We start from the raw sequence: 19,345 nt of genomic DNA, 5'->3' as shown, positions 1-19,345 counted from the left end.
ACAATGTCTTTGTAATTTATGTGATTTTTAAATTATTATGAACAACATCATTTTTATATAATAGAGTTATATTTTCTCAGTTAACAGAGAAAAGTGGAAAAATATAACTGCCCAGAAATCAAGTAGCAATATTATTTTATTACGAGAACGGATCATATCCTTGCAACAACAAAACAGTGTGCTTCAGACTGCCAAAAAAACAGCTGAATTGTCTGCTAAAGAATATAAAGAAGTCAACGAAAAGCTCCTTCATCAGCAGCAAGTATCTGATCAACGATTTCAGACAAGCAGACAGACAATAAAGGTACAGGGAACTTTAAAAATAAATTATAATAGACTGTATTATAAAAGCAGATGTTTTGTTTTACATGTGTTGTTTGATTCATATTTGTGTTAGATGTGTCTATGAGTTAACACAAAATCCCAGGCACTGCTAACTAATATAATTAGTTTAATACCTAGATTTCCTTAATAAAGTCATATTAAGGAACAACCTGTATGAGGAAGAGAGTAGCAAATGAAAAAGACAAACATTTTACTAGCATTTTTTTCCACTTAGTTTTTCTTTTCATCTTAACATTTTTGTATGATATTGTTATTGCATTATATCTTAGATTTTAAAAGCAGCTCCGTAATGTATTTAGCTTGCCCATTTGCCCATGTCTAAACTTTGAATTTATCATTATATATCACACTATTAACTGGTAATTGCCTTAGATTCTGTTTGCAAATACTAGTTTAAAATGTGAAGATTTTAAGATAAATATCTATGTTAATGTGTTCCTATAATTTATTTATGCTTCTTTTATTCAGGTAAATTTAGTTTTCTGCAACTATTTTTAGATATATTATACCTTACTACTGGTTATTATAATCTTATCTTAAAGCAAATGAAAAAGAAAAGATTGTCCCTTATGTTGCCATTCTTAAAGATATTTGTATAAGGAATGATTTTTAGAAATTCATTGTTGTTTTTACACAGAAGAATTCTTTTAAACATTTTTGAAAATAATTTTAAAATCATGATCACAAAAATTTTTAATTACATTTAAATTTTTCACTTCTAATATTTATTGCTTTGATTCAGGCAATACTTAGAAATGTTTTAATTGTAAAGAATTTAATGTTATACTATTAAGAACTGTGTTCTGGCTTCATTCCCAGAGAAGCCTTTTACTCAAACCTGACCAATGTTCCAAAATTACACTGGAACTTTTTTTATTTTATTTTATTTTTTATTTTTTTAATTTTTATTATGGTAATATTGGTTAATGAAATCCAGTGAGTTTCAGGTGTATAATTCAATAGTAAGGCATATATATATTGCATTGTGTGTTCACTGCCCATAGTTAGATTTCTTTCTGTCACCACAAATTTGATCTGGAAGTTATTTTTGTGTGGTCTGGTTTTTACAAATATATTAAGCTTGCTTTATGGCTTAACACACTGTAGATCCTGGAGGATGTTCCATATGCACTTGAGAAGAATGAGTATTCTGCTTTTGTTGGGTTGAGTATATGTAATGGCTTAATTGATTAATAATGATGCTCAACTTGTCCATATCTTTGCCATATCCTTCAACTTGTTGATATCCTTGGTTTTCTAAGTCTATCAATTATTGAGAGTAAAGTATTAAAATTACCTATTGTTATTATGTTTTTGTAATAATTTTAGTGAGAGTTAATTCTCATACCATACAAATCTCTCATTTAATTCAGTGGTTGTTACTATTTTGAAAAAGTTGTGCAACTATCACCAAAATCAATTTTCAAACCTTTTCATAATCTCTAAAAGAGACCCTGCACCGTTCTGCTATCATTTTTCCATTCTCCCATTTCTCCCAGCCTTAGGCAACCACTAATCTACGTTCTATCTGTATGGCTCTGCCTATTTTACACGTTTTATATAGTTGGAATCATACAATATTTGGGCTTTGTGTCTGGCTCTTTTTGTTTGGCATAATGTTTTCAAAGTTTTCCATGTAGAATGCATCACTATTGGTATAAGGACTTTGAACATTTACTCCTCTATAAAAACAATGAAAACAGGCAAAAATCACCAGGAATCAACATTTTTATAACGCTGGATACAGAATCTAATAAGGGTTAATATAATATTCCTAAGGCAATTAATTGGTGACTTGGGAAGTTATAGGTTTTTTCAGAAATAAATTTGTTATTTAAAGATTAAATATCATATAAAAGTATTTTACATGAAATCTATAAAGCACTTTATTGAGACTCTGTGCACATTGAGGGACACTCACATTCCTCTGTCGAACTCTGGAAATTCACCAAAGACTTGCAACAATCTAGAGAGTGTTTACTTAAAACAAACAAACAAACACACAAAACAGCTGAATATAAATAAGAACAGGACAGTGTGGCATTTTAATTTGCCTTAGTTCCATCTCCCACTCTCTCAGCTCAGCAGTAGCCTAGGAAAAATGATGGTTCATATTCTCCATGCAGCCTAGCAGCTTCCAGAAGAAGCAGAATAGAGCTGGAATTCCTTCAAAGTCTCATCCCCTAATAACTGTCATTATATGACTTATGTGATGGTTCTCTGGAAGACCCCAGTTAAAAGATGACTCTGATCTCATTCATTGTGAACAGTCTTCTTCCTGGGGGTAATGGAGGAGCAGTGGGGAAGAGATGGTGTATCAAAAACAATTATAGGCAACTATTTTAACTTCAGTCTGCCTGAGGTGATGGATTCCAGTTTAGGTCAAACGATATAATAACTAAATAGCTTAAAAGGAAAAGGTGGGAAATGAGATGTTCTTAAGAGTTTTGAAAGGCTCTGACACGTTCCTGGGAATCTGGAGAACACATGCATTCATAGATCTATGTGCATGCTCAGGAAAGAAATGAGGAAACCTAAGGTCTTACCTCTGTTTTACCTTAAGGCTCTGTACAAGAAGATAGTACATGTTCAGGCGATATTGTTCATAGTGGCATTATTAATAATAGCCAAAATGTACAAACAATCCAAATGTCCATTAGTTGAGGAATAGATAAACAAATCGTGGCACATACATACAAGGAAATATTATTAAACTACAAAAAAGTAACAGTATTCATACATATTACAACATGGATGACCTTAAAAACATTATATCTAATGAAAGAAGCAAGTCACAAAGGAACACATATTCTACCATTTACATGAAATATCCAGAATAGGCAAATCTATAAATACAGAAAGTATATTAGTAAATGTTTCAGACTGGGAGGGACAGAAGAATATGGAAGTGATTGCTAAAGTGTATAGGTTTCTTTTTAAAGCGATGAAAATGTTCTAAAATTGACTGTGGTCATAGTTGAACATATCTGTGAATATACTTAAAACACCGAATTGTACACTTAAAATGAGTAATTAGTGTGATATATCAATTTATATCTCAGTAAAACTTTTTTAAATGTTGGCTTTAAATAGGAAAATATCAAGACAAGTAGCAGTATCTCAATGAGTTTATTGGCAATATATTCATTTCTGACAGATCAATATAATGAAAATCATTATCTATTGAATTTAACAAAGCCTACTGCCAACATAAAAATTTGTTAAGTAATAAATATGGTAAAATGTAAAAGCTATGTAACATTTTTAGATATGAAAGAACCTATTATTACATGAAGCACTTACCTTCAATTAAACTCAACAAAGTAAAATATATTTAAGGTGAATTTTCTTAAAATTAGTTTTTAATTAAAATAATGGTTTTTTTCCTAACACATTCAATTCTCTATTGCAAAAGTGAACAGGGAATAGCAATATGTTAAAGCTAACAATATTGACCAGCTTTTCCAGTTTGAATGCTCAGTTCCTTGACTTAAGAGCCTTACTCATAATTCATCAGAAACATGAAAAATGATTCCCAAGTCTTAAGAATAACAAGATGTAAATGCCATACTCTTTTGTTCCAGTAGTATTGCTTAAGTGTATTATGACTGTGGAAACTCCCTTATAGTCACATATGTGTCATTATACAGATTTAAATAACATTGACTCCCAGAGGCAAACTACTAGAATCCATATCGTAAAGGAATATACCGCCTTAACTATAAATGCACCTTTCAGAAAGTCTTTTGAATGCTTTGCATTAGGTAGTAAATAATTATGTATAAGATATTGACTGATAGATATCAAATGATAGATATCATATGTAAATGTTGGTGGAATTTTACATACTATAAAACTTATTTTCTTGGATGTGGTTCCATAGTGTAATGGTTAGCATGTCTGCTTTACACGCAGAAGGTCCTGGGTTTGTGCCCCAGTGGAGCCACAGTCCATGGTCTGTGGCCATGCCACCCTAAACAAACCCAATGTCTGATCTCGGAAACTAAGCAGGGTCGGGCCTGGTTAGTACTTGGATGGGAGACCACCTAGGAAGACCAGGAACTGTAGGCATAAATAAAAACAAACAAAAAAAGAAACAAAAAATACCTGATTTTCTAAAAAGCTCTCTCCTGAAATAACATGTTTAGAGAAAGCAGAATAATCCTTATTATCCATTTGTATGTGAGTTATTTTGTTAATTTTCTCTGTTTATTTGTTTAAATAACAAAATAGGTTTTAAGAGGTGAATTCTTGCTATAGATTGAATTGTGACACCCAGAATTCCTATGTTGAAGTCTTAATCCCCAATGTTATGGTATTTGAAGATGGGGCCTTAGGGAAGTAATTAGGTTTAGTGAGATCATTAGGAAGAGGCATTCATGATGGGCTAAGTACCCTTATAAGATGAGAGATAGAACACTCCCTCTCTGTGGGGAGACATAGTGAAAAAGTAACTGTCTTCAAGCCAGAAAGAGCTCTCACTAGAACCTGACCATACTGGCATTCTGATCTCATACTTCCAGCCTCCAGAATTCTAAGAAATTAAATGCATGCTGTTTAAAGCATCTAGTCTATGTATTTTTATTCTAGCAACTTGAGTAGACTAATATGGATTGTGGCACTGGAGAGCTGGGTGCTATTGTAACAAGTATGTAAAAATGTGGAAGCAGCTTTAGAACTGGGTAATGAGTAGATGCTGGAAAAGTTTTGAGGTGCATACTAGAGATATAGACATTAAGGGTATTCTAGAGAGGTCTTAGATGGAAATGAGGAACGTGTTATTAGAAACCAGAAGAAAGACAATCTTTGTTACAGAGTAAAAAAGAACTTAGCTGAACTGTGTTCTAGTGTTTTACAGAAGGTAGAACTTGTGAGCAATGGATTTGTATTTTTTTTTATTCAGAGTAATTTTTTGGAACCACTTTTGGTTCACAGAGAAATTGAGGAGAAGGTACAGAGATATAACATATACCCCCTGTCCCCACACATACATAGACTCTACCATTATTTATATACCCACCATAGAGGTATATTTATTATAATTGATGAACCTACAATTGATACATCATAATCACCTAAAGTCTATCATTTACCTTATGGTTTACTCTTGGCGTTGTACATTCTTTGGGTTTGGATAAATGTATAATGGCATGTATCCCTCCATGTATCAATTTTTCCTGCCCTAAAAATCCTCTGTGCTCCACCTATTTATCCCTCTCCCCAATCTCTAGCAACTACTGATCTTTATACTGTCTCCATAGTTTTGCATTTTTTGGAAAGTCATATATAGGCATACCTCAGAGATATTGGGGTTCAATTCCAGACAACCATAATAAAGTAACTCAATAAAGCAAAAAGCATAATCATTTTGCTAGTAAAGGGTTTTTCCTTCAATTTGTAAAACATGCAACAGCTGTGAAGCTCAATAAAACAGAATGCAGTAAAACAAGGTGTGTCTGTAGTTGGAATCATACAATATGCAGGCTTTTCAGATGGGCTTCTTTCTTTTAGTAATATGTACTTAAAGTTCCTCCATGTCTTTTCATAGCTCAATAGTTTATTTCTTTTAGCATTGAAGAATACATAGTCCATTGTCTGGAAGTACCACAGTTTATGTATCTGTTCACTTGCTGAAGGGCATATTGATTATTCCCATGCTTTGATAAGTATGAATAAAGCTGCTATAAACATCTATGTGCAGGTTTTTGTATGCATATAGGTTTTCAATGCCTTTAGGTAAGTACCAAGGAGAGCGATTGCTGGATCATATAGTAAGCATATGTTTAGTTTTGTAAGAAACCACTGTCGTCCAAAGTTGCTGTACCATTTTGCATTTCCACCAGCAATGAAGGAATTTTCTATTGCTCCTCATTCTCACCAGCATTTGTTGTCAGTGTTCTGGATTTTGGCCATTCTAATAGATGTGTAGTGGTATCTCATTGTTTTAATTTGAATATCCCTGATAACATGATGTACAGCATAGTTTTAATGCTTATTTGCCATCTGTTTATTTTCTTTTGTAAGATTTTTGGGTCTCGCCCACTTTTAATTGGGTTGCTTGTTATTTGCTGCTGACTTTTACGAGTTCTTTGTATATTTTAGATAACGGTCTTTTATCAGGTGTGTCTTTTGCAAATATTTTCTCCCAGTCTGTGGCAGAATAGGCCTTCTCATTCTTTCAACATTGTCTTTCACAGAACAGAACTTTTTAATCTTAACAAAGTCCAGCTTATCATTTATTCTTTTTCATGGGTCATGCCTTTAGTGCTATATCTAAAAAGTGATTGCCATACCTAAGGTCATTTAAAGATTCTCCTATGTTATATTCTAGGAGTTTTTTAGTTTTGCATTTTACACATAGGTCCATGATCCATTTTGAATTAATTTTCATTAAGGACAGGACATAAGGTCTTTGTCTAGAGTCTTTTTTTTTTTTGCCTGTAGATAATCAATTGTTCTAGCACAATTTGTTGGAAAGACTATCTTATCTCCATTGTATTGCCTTTGCGTTTTTGGTCAAAAATTAGTTGACTATACTTATGTGGGTCTGTTTCTAGGCTCTCTATTATGTTCCATTAACCAATTTCTTCCTTCCTTCCTTCTGTTGACTAATCTGGGTCTTTTGCTTTTCTATGTAAACTTTAGAATCAGTTTGTCAGTATCCACATCCTGGGGTTTTTATTGGGATTTCAATGAATTTATAGATCAAACTGGGAACAAGTGACATCCCAATGATATTATGTCTTTCTGTCCATGAATATGGAACATCTCTTCATTGATTTAGTTCTTTAATTCTTATCAGAGTTTTCTAATTTTTCTCATATAGATCTGCATATTTTGTTAGATATTTATTGAAGTATTTTCTTTTTAGGGATGCTAGTGTTTTGCTTTTAATTTCAAATTCCACTTGTTCGTTGATGGTATATAGGAAAGGAATTGACTTTTGTATATTACCTTGTATTCTCCAACAATGCTATAATCGCTTATTTGGTCCAGGAAGTTTTTTTTTTTTTTCTTTCTTCCTCCTTTTTGTCTCTCCTTTTGGGTTTTCTACAAAAATAATCATTTCATCAGCAAAAAAAGAGACAGTTTTATTTCTTCCTTTTTAATCTTTATTTCTTCTTTTTTTTTTTCTTTTTTTTGTCATCTTGGTGACTTAGCTAGGACTTCCAGTATGTTGAAAAGCCAGGGTGAGAAGCACCATCTTGCCTTATTTATGATCTTAGTAGGAAAGCTTCAAGCTTTTTTCCATTAAGTGTGATGTTAGTTGTAGGGTTTTCATAGATACTCTTTATCAAGTTAGGATGTTCCCCCTGTATTACTAATTAACTGGAGTTTTTATCTTGAATGAGTGTTGAATTTTGTCAATTACTTTTCTGCATCTATTGATATAATTGTGTGATTTTTATTTTTTAGTCTCTTAATGCAAAGGACTATATTCATTGATTATCAACTATTTTACTAGTCTTGCTTCTTGGATCATAGTGTATAATTCTTTTTTTATATTGTTGGATTTTATTTTCTAATATTTTGTGGAGTATTTGTACATCTATGTTCATGAGAGGTATTGATCTAAACTTTTCTTATGGTTTTGTCTGGTTTTGGTGTTAGGGTAATTCTGGTATCATAGAATGAATTAGGAAGTATTCTCTTTGCTTCCATCCTCTGAAAGAGATTATAGAGAATTGGTATAATCTTTTCCCTTAAAAGTTTAGTAAAATTCACCAGTGAATAAGGGACTGCTGCTTTTCATTTCAAAGGTTATTAATTATTTATTCAATTTCTTTAGTAGATATGGGTCTATTAAGATTGTCTATTTCTTCTTGTGTAAGTTTTGACATATTCTGTGTTTCAAGGAATTAGTTTATTACACATAGATTATCAAATGTGTGGGCATAGAGTTGTTCATAATATTCTTTTATTATCAATTTAATGTCCAAGGACCTGTAGTTATATCCCTTCTGTCATTTCTGATATTTGTAATTTGTGTCCTTTGTCTTTTTTTTCTTAGTTATTCTAATTAGAGACTGATCAATTTTATTGTTCTTTTCAAAGAACTAGCTTTTGGTTTCATTGACTTTTATTTTCAATTTCATTGATTTCTGCTTTAATTTTTATTTTATTTTATTTTTCTTGCACTTACTTTAGTTTTAATTTGCTCCTCTTTTTCTAGAGTCTTAAGGTGGAAACTTAGATAAGTGATTTTAGATCTTTTTTTCTAATACATGCATTTAATGATATAAATTTTCCTCTAAACATTGCTTTCACGTTGTCCCACAAATTTTGATAAGTTGTGATTTTATTTTTATTCAGGTTAAAATATTTTAAAATTTCTTTTGAGATTTTTCCTTTGATGCCATGTGTTAATTTGAAGTATGTCTTAGTTGTCGCTTTCTAGTTTAATTCATCTATGATCTAAGAGCAGGCATTACATGACTTCTGTCCTTTTCAATTTGTTAATGTATGTATTATGGTCAGGAATGTGGTCTATTTTGGTGAATGTTCCAGGTGAGCTTGAGAAGAATGTATGTTTTTCTGTTATTAGATGAAGGAAAATATGTATTTTGCAGTTGTTAGATGAAGTAGTCTGTAGATGTCAGTTATATACAGTTTATTTTGAACTTTGTTTAAGCTCAACAATGTCCTTACTGCTTTTATTTTCTGGATCTCTCCATTTCCAACAGAAAGGTGTTACAGTCTCCAACTGTGATAGTGGAATTATTTATTTTTCTGTGTAATTCTATTAATTTTTGCCTCCTATAGCTTGATGTTCTGTTGTTAGGCATATACACATTAAAGATTGTTATGTCTCCTTGGAGAACTGATTTCTTTTCTTTTCTTTTTTTCTTTTTTTAGATTTATTTTTTAAATTAGTTTCAAATATATCATACATTGGTTAGACATCTATATAGTTCATAAAACGATCCCCCCAATTGCTCCCTCCCTCCCCTGACCCTCCACCTAGCCAATGTATTAATGCTAACTGCATTCTCTATGCCATGCTTCCCATCCCCGTGACCATCCATCAGTGACTAATTTGTACTTCTTTAACCCTTCACCCCATTCTCCCAGCCCCTCAACCCACTTCCTCTCTGTCCGACATTAAATTGTCCACTATATTTGTGAGTCTGTTTTTGATTAGTTTTTTTCTTTTTATTCCTTAGATTCTGCATAGAAGTGAAATCATATAGTGTTTATTTTTCTCTGTCTGACTTAAATACCTTCTGAGTCCATCAAAGCATTATCTTTTTCCATCCCCTTCCTTGTAGTCTGTGTGTGTCTTTTAATCTGAAGTGAGTCTCTTGCAGGAAGCATATGTAGGGGGTCTTGTTTTATCATCATTTCAGCCACTCTGTCTTTTGGTTGGAGCACTGCATTCTTTTCCATTTAAGGTACTTATCGATAGGAATGTGGTTGTTACCATTCTTTATTCCTATTTTTGATACATGTTTTTTCTTCTTAAAGAAGTCCCTCCAACATTTCTTGTAATACTGGCTTGGTGATGATATATCCCTTTAGTTTATTTTTGTCTGGGAAGCTCTTTATCTGTCCTTCAACTTTAGATGATAGCTTTGCTGGATAAAGTATCCTTGGTTGTATATCCTGTGTCTTTATCCTGTCAGATATTTTCTGCCAAGCCCTCTGTCCTGCATAGTTTCTTTTGACAAATCAGCTACAAGTCTTATGGGTGTTCCCTCATAAGTAATTATCTGTTTTTCTCTTGCTGCTTTTAATATTCTTTCTTTGTACTTAAACTTTGGCATTTTAATTATGATGTGCCTTGGTGCGGGCCTCTTTGGATCCCTGATTTTTGGAATTCTCTGAGCTTCCTGGGGTTTTATGCCCATTTCCTTCACCAGGTTAGGGAAGTTTTCCATCATCATTTCTTTACACAGCTGTTCATCATCTTGATTTTCTTCAGTTATGCCGATCAGATGGATATTTGGACCCTTAATAGTGTCCCATATGCTCCTTAAATTATTTTTATAGTCTTGGCATCTTATTTCTTGCCATTCTGATTGTGTGTCCTTGGCTTTCCTGTCCTCTAGATAGGGCATTTGATCCTTTTCTTTATTCACTTTGTTTATTCCATTTAATATACTTCTCATCTCAGATAATGTGTTCTTCATTTCATACTGGTTCCCTTTTATAATTGCCATTTCCATTTTTACGTTTTTTATCTCTTTGTTGAAGTTCTCACTGAATTTATTTACACTTCCCAAAGTTCATTGAGCATCTTTATAACCAGTGTTTTGAACTCTGCATCTGTTATAGATTACTTGACTCCATTATATCTGGATCTCTGTTCTGTTCTCTCATGTGGTTTCTGCTTCTTTGTCTTCCCATTTTGGCTGCCTTTCTGTGTCTGTTTCTATGTACTAAGTAAAGCTTCTAAGTCTCCTGGTCTTATTAGTATAGATTTGTGAAGTATGTGTCCAATGGCACAGTCCTGAGAGGGGTTTGGCTGCAGGCCAAACTTAGCCCAAGCCTCTACCCCTCTGGGGCCACCTGTTAAGATTCAGCAAGCAATCCACAGATGCTGTGCTTATAGTTACCTCAAAAGGCCACACCAGAAACCAAGGCCAGCTGCCTCCAGTGTGAGTCTAGGTGCTGCTCAGCAAGGAGCACCTGACTCGCTGAAGATACACCTGGATGTGGCTTGGGTGGGACCACCAGTTGGGGGAGGCGGGGTTTCAGGGAATACTCTGGGCAGAGTGACCTCTGTTATCCAGTTTGATGACGTCATGGCTATGGCGGCGCTATGTCCATGCACTGGGAGTGGGGAGGGCTCAACAGGGAACAATGGATACTGCCGGCACTTCTGTACAGAGTGAGTCTCCCCTAGGTCCTCACTCCGGCAATGTCTCCCTGTAAGTCTCTGATGCCCTCTGTGCACAGTCAAATCGGCACGGTGCTCAAAACGAGCAGGTCCGTCACCGCAAAAATCTGCCCATGGATGCAGCCCCTTTAAGATGCCTCTGCTGCTGCTGTTGCCTCGGTTTCACTCAGTCGCTCGAGACCAGGCAGCCCTGCATCCTCGCCCCATCCTACCTTCTGCCATTGAAGGGTGATTTCTTGTATTTCTCCCTAGTTCTATGGCTTGTTCATCTAGATCCCAGGCGATTTTCCTTGTTGCTTGTTCCTTGTTTCCGTCACAACTTTGATTTAGTAGCCAGAAGGATGAACAGAGCCTCTATCATCTATGCCATATTTTAATCTTTATCCAGAACTGATTTCTTTATTGTTATGTAATGCCCTTCCTTACCGCTAGTAAATTCCCTTGTTTTGAAGTCCTCTCTGTCTATAATTAATATAGCTATTCTTGCTTTCTTCTGATTAGTGTTAGCATGGTATATTTTTCTCCATTGACTTTTAATATATATGTATGTTTACATTTAAAGTGGATTTCTTGTAGACAACATAAATTTGGGTCTTATTTTTTGATTCACTCTGACAATGACAATGTGTCTTTTTGGCGCATTTAGAGCATTTAGAACATTGATGTTCAAACTGATTATTGATATAGTTGGATATACATCTACAACATTTTATTTCTGTAGATAGAACTCCATTAATAATGTTCCTGCCTTCATGAAATTGGTATTGTATTTTAGGAAAGACTAATAGTAAGCATACAAACAGATCAATGAGGTAATTTTAAATAGTGAAAATTATTTTGAGGAAAATTATTTTGAGGATTCTGGGGTAGAATTTATTAGGTAGCTGGCTTCCCCTTTAGTTTAGGTCCTGACTCAACCTACAAGGGGACATTCAACAGTAGTATAGCTTGATACCATTCAAATTATGACAATGAAGAAATTAGGTCAGCTTTATAAACAGACTGTTATATCCATGACTTAAAATAGCTTCTGAGGAATCTTAGCTCTGATTCCAGTAGCACTGTCATATTCTTTAATTAAAATTTTATTTCTATACCTATACACACATATCACCTATTTAATGTATTATACTCTTTTGATGAAGTTTGTATAGAAAAAAATATATTTTTATATAAATATTATATTTACTGATACAGAGAGATTAACATGCCCAAGATCATAGAACTCCTACATGGCAGAACTAGGGTTCAAACCCAGGCAGTATGAATTCAGAACCTGTGCTCTTAAGTGCTATACTCTGCTGCTTTTCACAAAACAACATCAGCTAGCATGTATTCAATGGCTATTAGGCATGCTTTCTAGGCATTAAAAAAAAATTTTCTGTTGACTCTTTATATGAACCTTATAAGGAAAATATTATCCTCATAATGTATATGATGCAATTAAAGCTTGAAGAATTGAAGCCAGTTGCCCAATATCAGGCTAAGTTGGTAGCTCCAGGAGTATGACCTACATAATCTCTTGATCTTAACTCCACAATCTTTTTAATTTTCTAAGCTGATTTTTATATAATTTTGCATTCAGTAATTTTAAAGTTTAACATTTGTTGGTTCTGTTGCATCGAGTAGCTAATTAGCTCCTCAAGGGTGAAAACCATGTATTATACTTCCTTGATAACTTTCATAGAATCTTTATAATTGAGGGCATAGTACATAGTACAATAAAAGGAAGGTTGACTTATTGACTAGTTTTTACCAAGATACTGATATGATATTGCATAGTTTTATCAAGATGAAAAAATTGCTTTCTACTTCAAGAACCTTCCTCTTTTCTTTATATTACTCTAAATTCAGCATATCACTCAAAGCCTGGTTCATGTATCACTTCCTGTATGCAACATTTCTTGGAGCACTTTCCTTTTTCTAAGTTTAGCATAAAACAAAGGAAGAATTCTGTTGTAATTTATTAAGTTTGAGGCAGTAATTTGACATGTAAGTGATACTATCATACAGGCTTTTGTGATTAGGAACTAGAGAATCAATTCGAGAGTTAAACATGGAAGAGCAGATATACATAGATCAAGATCAAATATTCATTCACATTAAGGAAGTGCAGACATTGATGACATTGAAGGAGCTGACTAAAAAGTTGACAGACCAACTAATAGGTTAATAATGTCATTAAATTTTGGAAGGTATGCTTTTGATATGAGAGTAATGTGGTATCGTGCTTTCAAGGAGAATGGTGCATACCATTTGTCACAAATACTACTAGGTCCACATCACTTATTTATGTTACCTTTCTGATAACTATAGGCATTTAATTTTCTGAACCCTGGTTTGTACAATGGACCTATATGTTTTCTAAAGAAAGAGGATACTTTTTTTATTTCCTCCACAAAGAGCTATCTCTCTCTATATATATGTAAAACCAGTGCTTTGTGTTCATAGAAGGAGGCATGACAATATTTCCAAACATTGGAGAAGAGATGCTTTACAAAATATGGCATGGAGAACCAGACTTTCACCCCTGACCATGCTGCCTAATAGCTGCCTTTACCACTACTCAACTGGAAGTGATCCAAGAACTCAAATATAATCTTTCAGCATACATGTTATAAATATACACTGCTGTTTATTTTGTGATTAAACATCATTATCGTCTCTGATATCTTGATGAATTCTTGATTCCCCTGTCCTCTGAGTCAGATACAGTTAAATCTGCAACAGGAGATTTTGTTCTACAAACTTTTTTGGCAATAGCAATCTTTAACAAAGCAGGTTCTTTTTTAAGATTTGAATTTTCAATTTTGCTTCATCTCTTGTCAAATTACATTAACCAATTAATCTTAAATTAGTTTAATCAATCCCCAAATAAAGGACTTTTGCCAAGTGTCGGAATCTGGAATTAAAAACAATAGAGCATAACTCATTCAACAAATGCCTTGGGTTTTTAGGTTAATCTAGCACATAAACATTAAGCATACTACCTACTAAATCTGAAGAATCTTTTAGCAAACCTTATAACTCTAATAGGGCCAGATTTTATGGATCTCCATAAAACATTTCATCTATGTAGATTTATATTATATTGTAGCCTAAACTTACATTTGTCTTTGGTTTATATTTATTTACATAGCTATTATTTGAAAGATTGAAGGCATTACATTGTACTGGACCCATTTTTTTTTCTGTCAGGCATTGCAGAATTTTAAATAGCCTAATTTCCATTTTTGTGATCTGCGTTCACACCTCTAGTAATAACGAAGTAGAAAATTACTCTCTTATTGTACTTCATTGCTAATCTCCAGAGTTTTCTTTTATTTTACCCCAATAGCTTGTGTACTACACATTCCTTGTAGGGTATTCAGTTTATATATGTCAGATTCTCTAGGGCCATGGCTTTTGCCAGATGAAGCACTTTTGATTTTTGAGGCTGATGAAACACAGCGCTATTATTGATCTGTGCATGACATAGCCTGTCTCTCTCCAAGCAGAGTGTAGCAACATTTATCCAGGAATTTGTGAAATGTCACTCGGATCATGTTCGCAAGGTAAACTGTGCAAAAACCAGGATCTGAGCTTGGAATCCATGTGGAATTGGACGTGACTGTCTTATTCCTATGTCCGATCTTCTAGATGAACCAAGCGATATTTGTTAACAGAATGTCTGTGTCTTATATTAGACTTTGTAAGGAACTATTATTATTTAGAACACTGTGTACTGTAAAATCATACTTATACTTTGTTTTCAAATTCACTTGTGATCTTGCCACAGAAAATATTAAGAAAATGTGACTTGTTAGAAATTTATTTTCTGTTTATAATGAACAATGTTATATTACACAGTCTTATATTCCTAGTACTGTTTTCATTCTTTGCATCAATATACTTTCAGGTAAGTATGTCTCATTAAAATATCAACAGGCCTAGAAGTAACAAATTATAACATTTTTCTCACTGTGGGATTATTATATTTAAATTTGCATATATTTTAGAGTTTGGTTTGCACATAGATAAGTGTTTATATTTGCCACAATTCAGTTAGTTCAATGCACCTAACACATGAAAGGCACTCTAATAATGGGATATCTAACAACAAATTAAACATGATTCTTGTCCTATATAAGATAGTAATAGAGCAGTTGGACATGAGTATTACAATACAAGGAAATTGTGATACATATAGCATGATTGATGTGTGTGTGTGTGCGTGTGTAAAATATACCATGGACATGAATGGAGAGAGACAGTCATTTATCACTGTTGTTGTTTAGTAATGCTTTTGAATAAGGTGGCATTGGCTTTAGATTTAAAATTTGGTTTGATTTTGAAATGTGTGTGGAACAAAGCTATCAGAAGGTGGAAATCTTGAAAAGGCCTCAAGGTGAGATATGGTTTGAATATGAATAGTGAGTAATCTGGTATAGTCAGTGCTTCTCAACCCTAGCTGCACACTACCTCACTTGTGTAGCTTTTAAAAATACTTACCAGACCCTACCCTAGACCAAGTAAATTAATATCTAGGGGTGGTCCCTGCCTCTTGCTAGTTTTTAAAAGCTCTGAGATAGTTCTGATGTACGGTGAGGACTGAGATTCAAGTTTGAGAGAATAGAGATTAAATGTAAGCAATTAGAAAAGAGATTGTTTAATTATCAAGGCAAAAAATGATAAATATCTAGACAATGCTGATAGAAGTAAAAAGAGTTAGAAAAAACTAAGATATTTTGCAGTGGTGCAATACAGTTTGATGACCAGTCATATGTGAGAGAGTTAAAAAAAGTGAGGTATTTATGATACCTGCCAGGAATGTAATTAAAGTAATTAGAAAGTTGATGATAGACTATATTATAATATACTGGATATTGGGGGTGGGGACTTCATATTAAAGCACACCAAGAAAGTTGGATAAATATAGCAAATATTCTTATAAATGAATACTAGAACTTCCATCCCCAAAAAGGAAATATAAATCCCTAGAGGCTAAAATACATGACAGCTTACCACTGTACAAAGTGGTAATTTGTCACTGAAGTGAAGCTATCAAGTGGGCAGTAGGATATTTGAGTGTAAAATTTAGAGATATTAAAAAGTGAAAAAGGAATATTTAAAATCCCTATACTTTTTTTTGGAAGTGCATACACATATTAAAAGTATAAAGAAATGTAAGAGAATGATAAACATCAAAGGTATTCAGGATAGCAATTATTTCTGGTCAGTCAGAGGAGAAAGTTCATGGCCTTCAACTGTATTGGTAATACATTATTTTGCTGAGTGGTTGATATATAGGCATTCATTATATTTTTCTTTGTATATCTATTGCATATTTGAAATATTTCATAAAAATGAAGAAAGAAACCTATTGATGCCGTTATCCCAGAGAAGGGATGCTGGAGGTGGAACAGATCTTTGCAGCAAGATAAGTTTGGGGGAGTATCTGATGTATGGGCAGAAGAGGAGTCAGAGAAGGAGAAGGTAGGAAAGTGCTTTTATACAGCAACAGGGAGGGAAAGTTTTAACAAGAAAAAGAGTTGGTCAAAAGTGTCAGATGCCATTGAGGAACTGAAAATAGGACAACTGAGAAGAGGTTGTTGGATTTTTCTTAGAAGGCTTTGTTAGCAGGACTTTCTTGGTAGCAGGTAACAGAAACTGAATTGAAATATAAGAAAAAAAAAGCTCACAAAATCAAAGGGTGAACTGAAGAGAATAAACTTAGGAAGAGCAGTGATAACTGGAGCCAGATTCTCAAATACCTTTAATGTTTCTCTTTATCTCACTTCTCCTCCTCTCAGACTAGCTTTCTCCATGGTCATGGATATTGGCCATGTAGTTAACATCCTTATAGCTTAGACTCCAAAAAAGAAAGGGATTTCTTCCTCATCTTTCCAGTCTTCCCTTGATTTACATGGTTTGTAAGTTTCTTAGACCATAGGAAGAATTGCTTTGTTATATGTAATTTTTTGTTAGGATTTAGGTTTATTTTATTATATGCATTTTTTTATCTACATGAATAATTGGCAGGAAATTGGAAAATCATGCAGGATACAGGGCAGTTTCTATTCGGTAGGGCTTAGCTATACATTGCAGTCCATGTGGTGTTCCTGGCTCTCACTCATTTCAGTGTCTATCATTGTGGTACTCGAAAGTACCCTTATTTCCTAAATACATATCTAGGTAGTATATATTCTTTGAGAATCACTCATATAGGAGAAAAGCAGAGAAACTGGCTCCATTAATAAAAATAAAAAGAATTCCAGACCACTCTCTTTCCAGAGATCTATATGAATCATAATACTTCACACAGCACAGCTGACTGAGAATCAGATAATTCATTGAGTGACTACTCTGTTAGATCAAGCCTTACTACTTGAAAGAATAATGATAAACAGAAGATAATTCTTAATAGAAAACAAAGTGAAAGATGGTGGAAGAAGTTACCATGTGAAATTTTTTGTGTAAAAAAAAAGAGCTTTTCATTGAAACCTATGAGAAATATCTTGAATAATATAGTCTTAAGTCCAAGCTTTGTAAATCTCTTATTTAATCTTTTAAAAGAAATTTTGACTCCATGCCATGAAAGGTAATTTTTTAAGTAATTTTCACATATATTATGTTTTAATTTCAGGAATCCCATTTTAAGTGGTATTGATAACTTTTTATTATATTGGAAGAAAACTATTTTTTTAAAGAAATGTCCAGTTTTTTACTCTCTTGAACCTTATGAAACTTACACAGGGAATAGAGACAACCATTATTGTTTCTCTTGAGAATTCTAGTGGGGTATATTTATAAATTTAATCAACATCATATAAAGACTTAGTACTGCTGCTGTTAAATTTGTAATGAGTTGTAGGATTTTTAAAATTCCCTAGCCGGCTTTCATCCAAGTAATTTGTTTGCAGAGCTTAGATGTAGTACATCTGAGGAAAGACATACAGTTAAGTATTGACCCTATCAGTAAAACATTTCAATTCCTAAGTAGTAAGATGCTATTTATATTTAGTGCATACTTAGAAATGTATATCATTTTACTAGTTTGAATACACAAAGTTGGAGCTAGACATGATGATCTTTAACCTTTGGGTTTATTACCCAAACAGTTGGTAATATTTTATATCAGCATGACAATGCATCATTCCTATTCATTTATTCCAGTGTAATTTAAATAATTTAATGTTCATATACATGCTTTTTAGAGGCTTATTAATTGAAAATGCTTTATCTTATAAAATATGAATTACAGAAGTATATCATGGTCTATTATAAATTTTTAGAAGGCAAAAAATTTTTAATTTTTTATTATGAATATCAATGCCTTTCTTTTGAAGTCTATATAGTAATTAAGTATTATGAGCAATTTTTAATTGTCTAGATCCTCACTTCCATTTAGTAACAATACTACATGTGAACTAATTTCCTCAAGCCAGTCCACGAAGGCCTTTTTATGCAATAAAACATAGTACAATAAAAAGTAATGTCACACCACTGGGATGGAAAAACAATCAGAAAATTTTTGAAATCTGTTGCTTAGGAAAATCAAATTTAATTAGAAGAGAATGAGGCAATCTTTATGAGACTCTGCAGATGTTCTAGGTTTTGATAGCCTTTGTTCCTGATAACTCAATCACTATCTATAACTTTACTTAAAATTTTATGGCTGTTCTTTACTTAGATATAAATATAGTATTAATATCACAAACTATTATTTTTGATGATTTGGCATATTTACTTATTTTTTCCTTTTTTGTTTTTTTTGGTAGTTTAATTAGGATGGATTCTTTTCCTCCTGACCCCACAAAACTTAAATAACTGAAAAAATATTGACGCAAAGGGTGGAGGAAGAATACAATTAAAGAGGATATGTGTATACAGTACATGTGAAGAATAGATATTTATATGCTGATTAGCTGAATTTAAGCTATATAAAGCAGGGGAAGGAGAGTGAAAAAGAAGAGTTTAGAAAACGTTTGGTTTCTTTTTTTGGTACATCAGATGACACTATCGCATTCCTATTAGGGAAGAGAATCAGAATGGGAATGCGTTACAACTTTTGATGGTCATTAGTAAGAATGTCATGTGTCGATCAAATGTCTAAGAGGGCTGAAACGGAACTGATAATATTACCATATGAACAATAAAAAAATCTTATGGTAGTAATGA

General features: G+C 33.2%; 1 protein-coding gene and 1 pseudogene across 5 annotated transcripts in view; both read left to right on the top strand.

Annotated features, from left to right (window-relative positions):
• CNTLN (centlein) overlaps nucleotides 1-19,345 on the top strand; it is a 255,643-nt gene that overhangs the window by 189,240 nt on the left and 47,058 nt on the right. For all 5 annotated transcript variants that reach the window (XM_039870922.1, XM_039870887.1, XM_039870754.1 and 2 more), the window contains one exon: nucleotides 81-304. In XM_039870922.1, the coding sequence (XP_039726856.1) occupies nucleotides 81-304 (224 nt within the window). The remainder of the gene's footprint in view (nucleotides 1-80; nucleotides 305-19,345) is intronic.
• LOC120597906 (uncharacterized) lies at nucleotides 4,301-4,416 on the top strand (annotated as a pseudogene).

Source organism: Pteropus medius, unplaced genomic scaffold, assembly GCF_902729225.1.
Source record: "Pteropus medius unplaced genomic scaffold, Ma_sr-lr_union100, whole genome shotgun sequence".
Taxonomy (NCBI): domain Eukaryota; kingdom Metazoa; phylum Chordata; class Mammalia; order Chiroptera; family Pteropodidae; genus Pteropus; species Pteropus medius.
The sequence above is the reverse complement of the archived record's forward strand: the minus strand, read 5'-3'. Positions and strand labels throughout refer to the sequence as shown.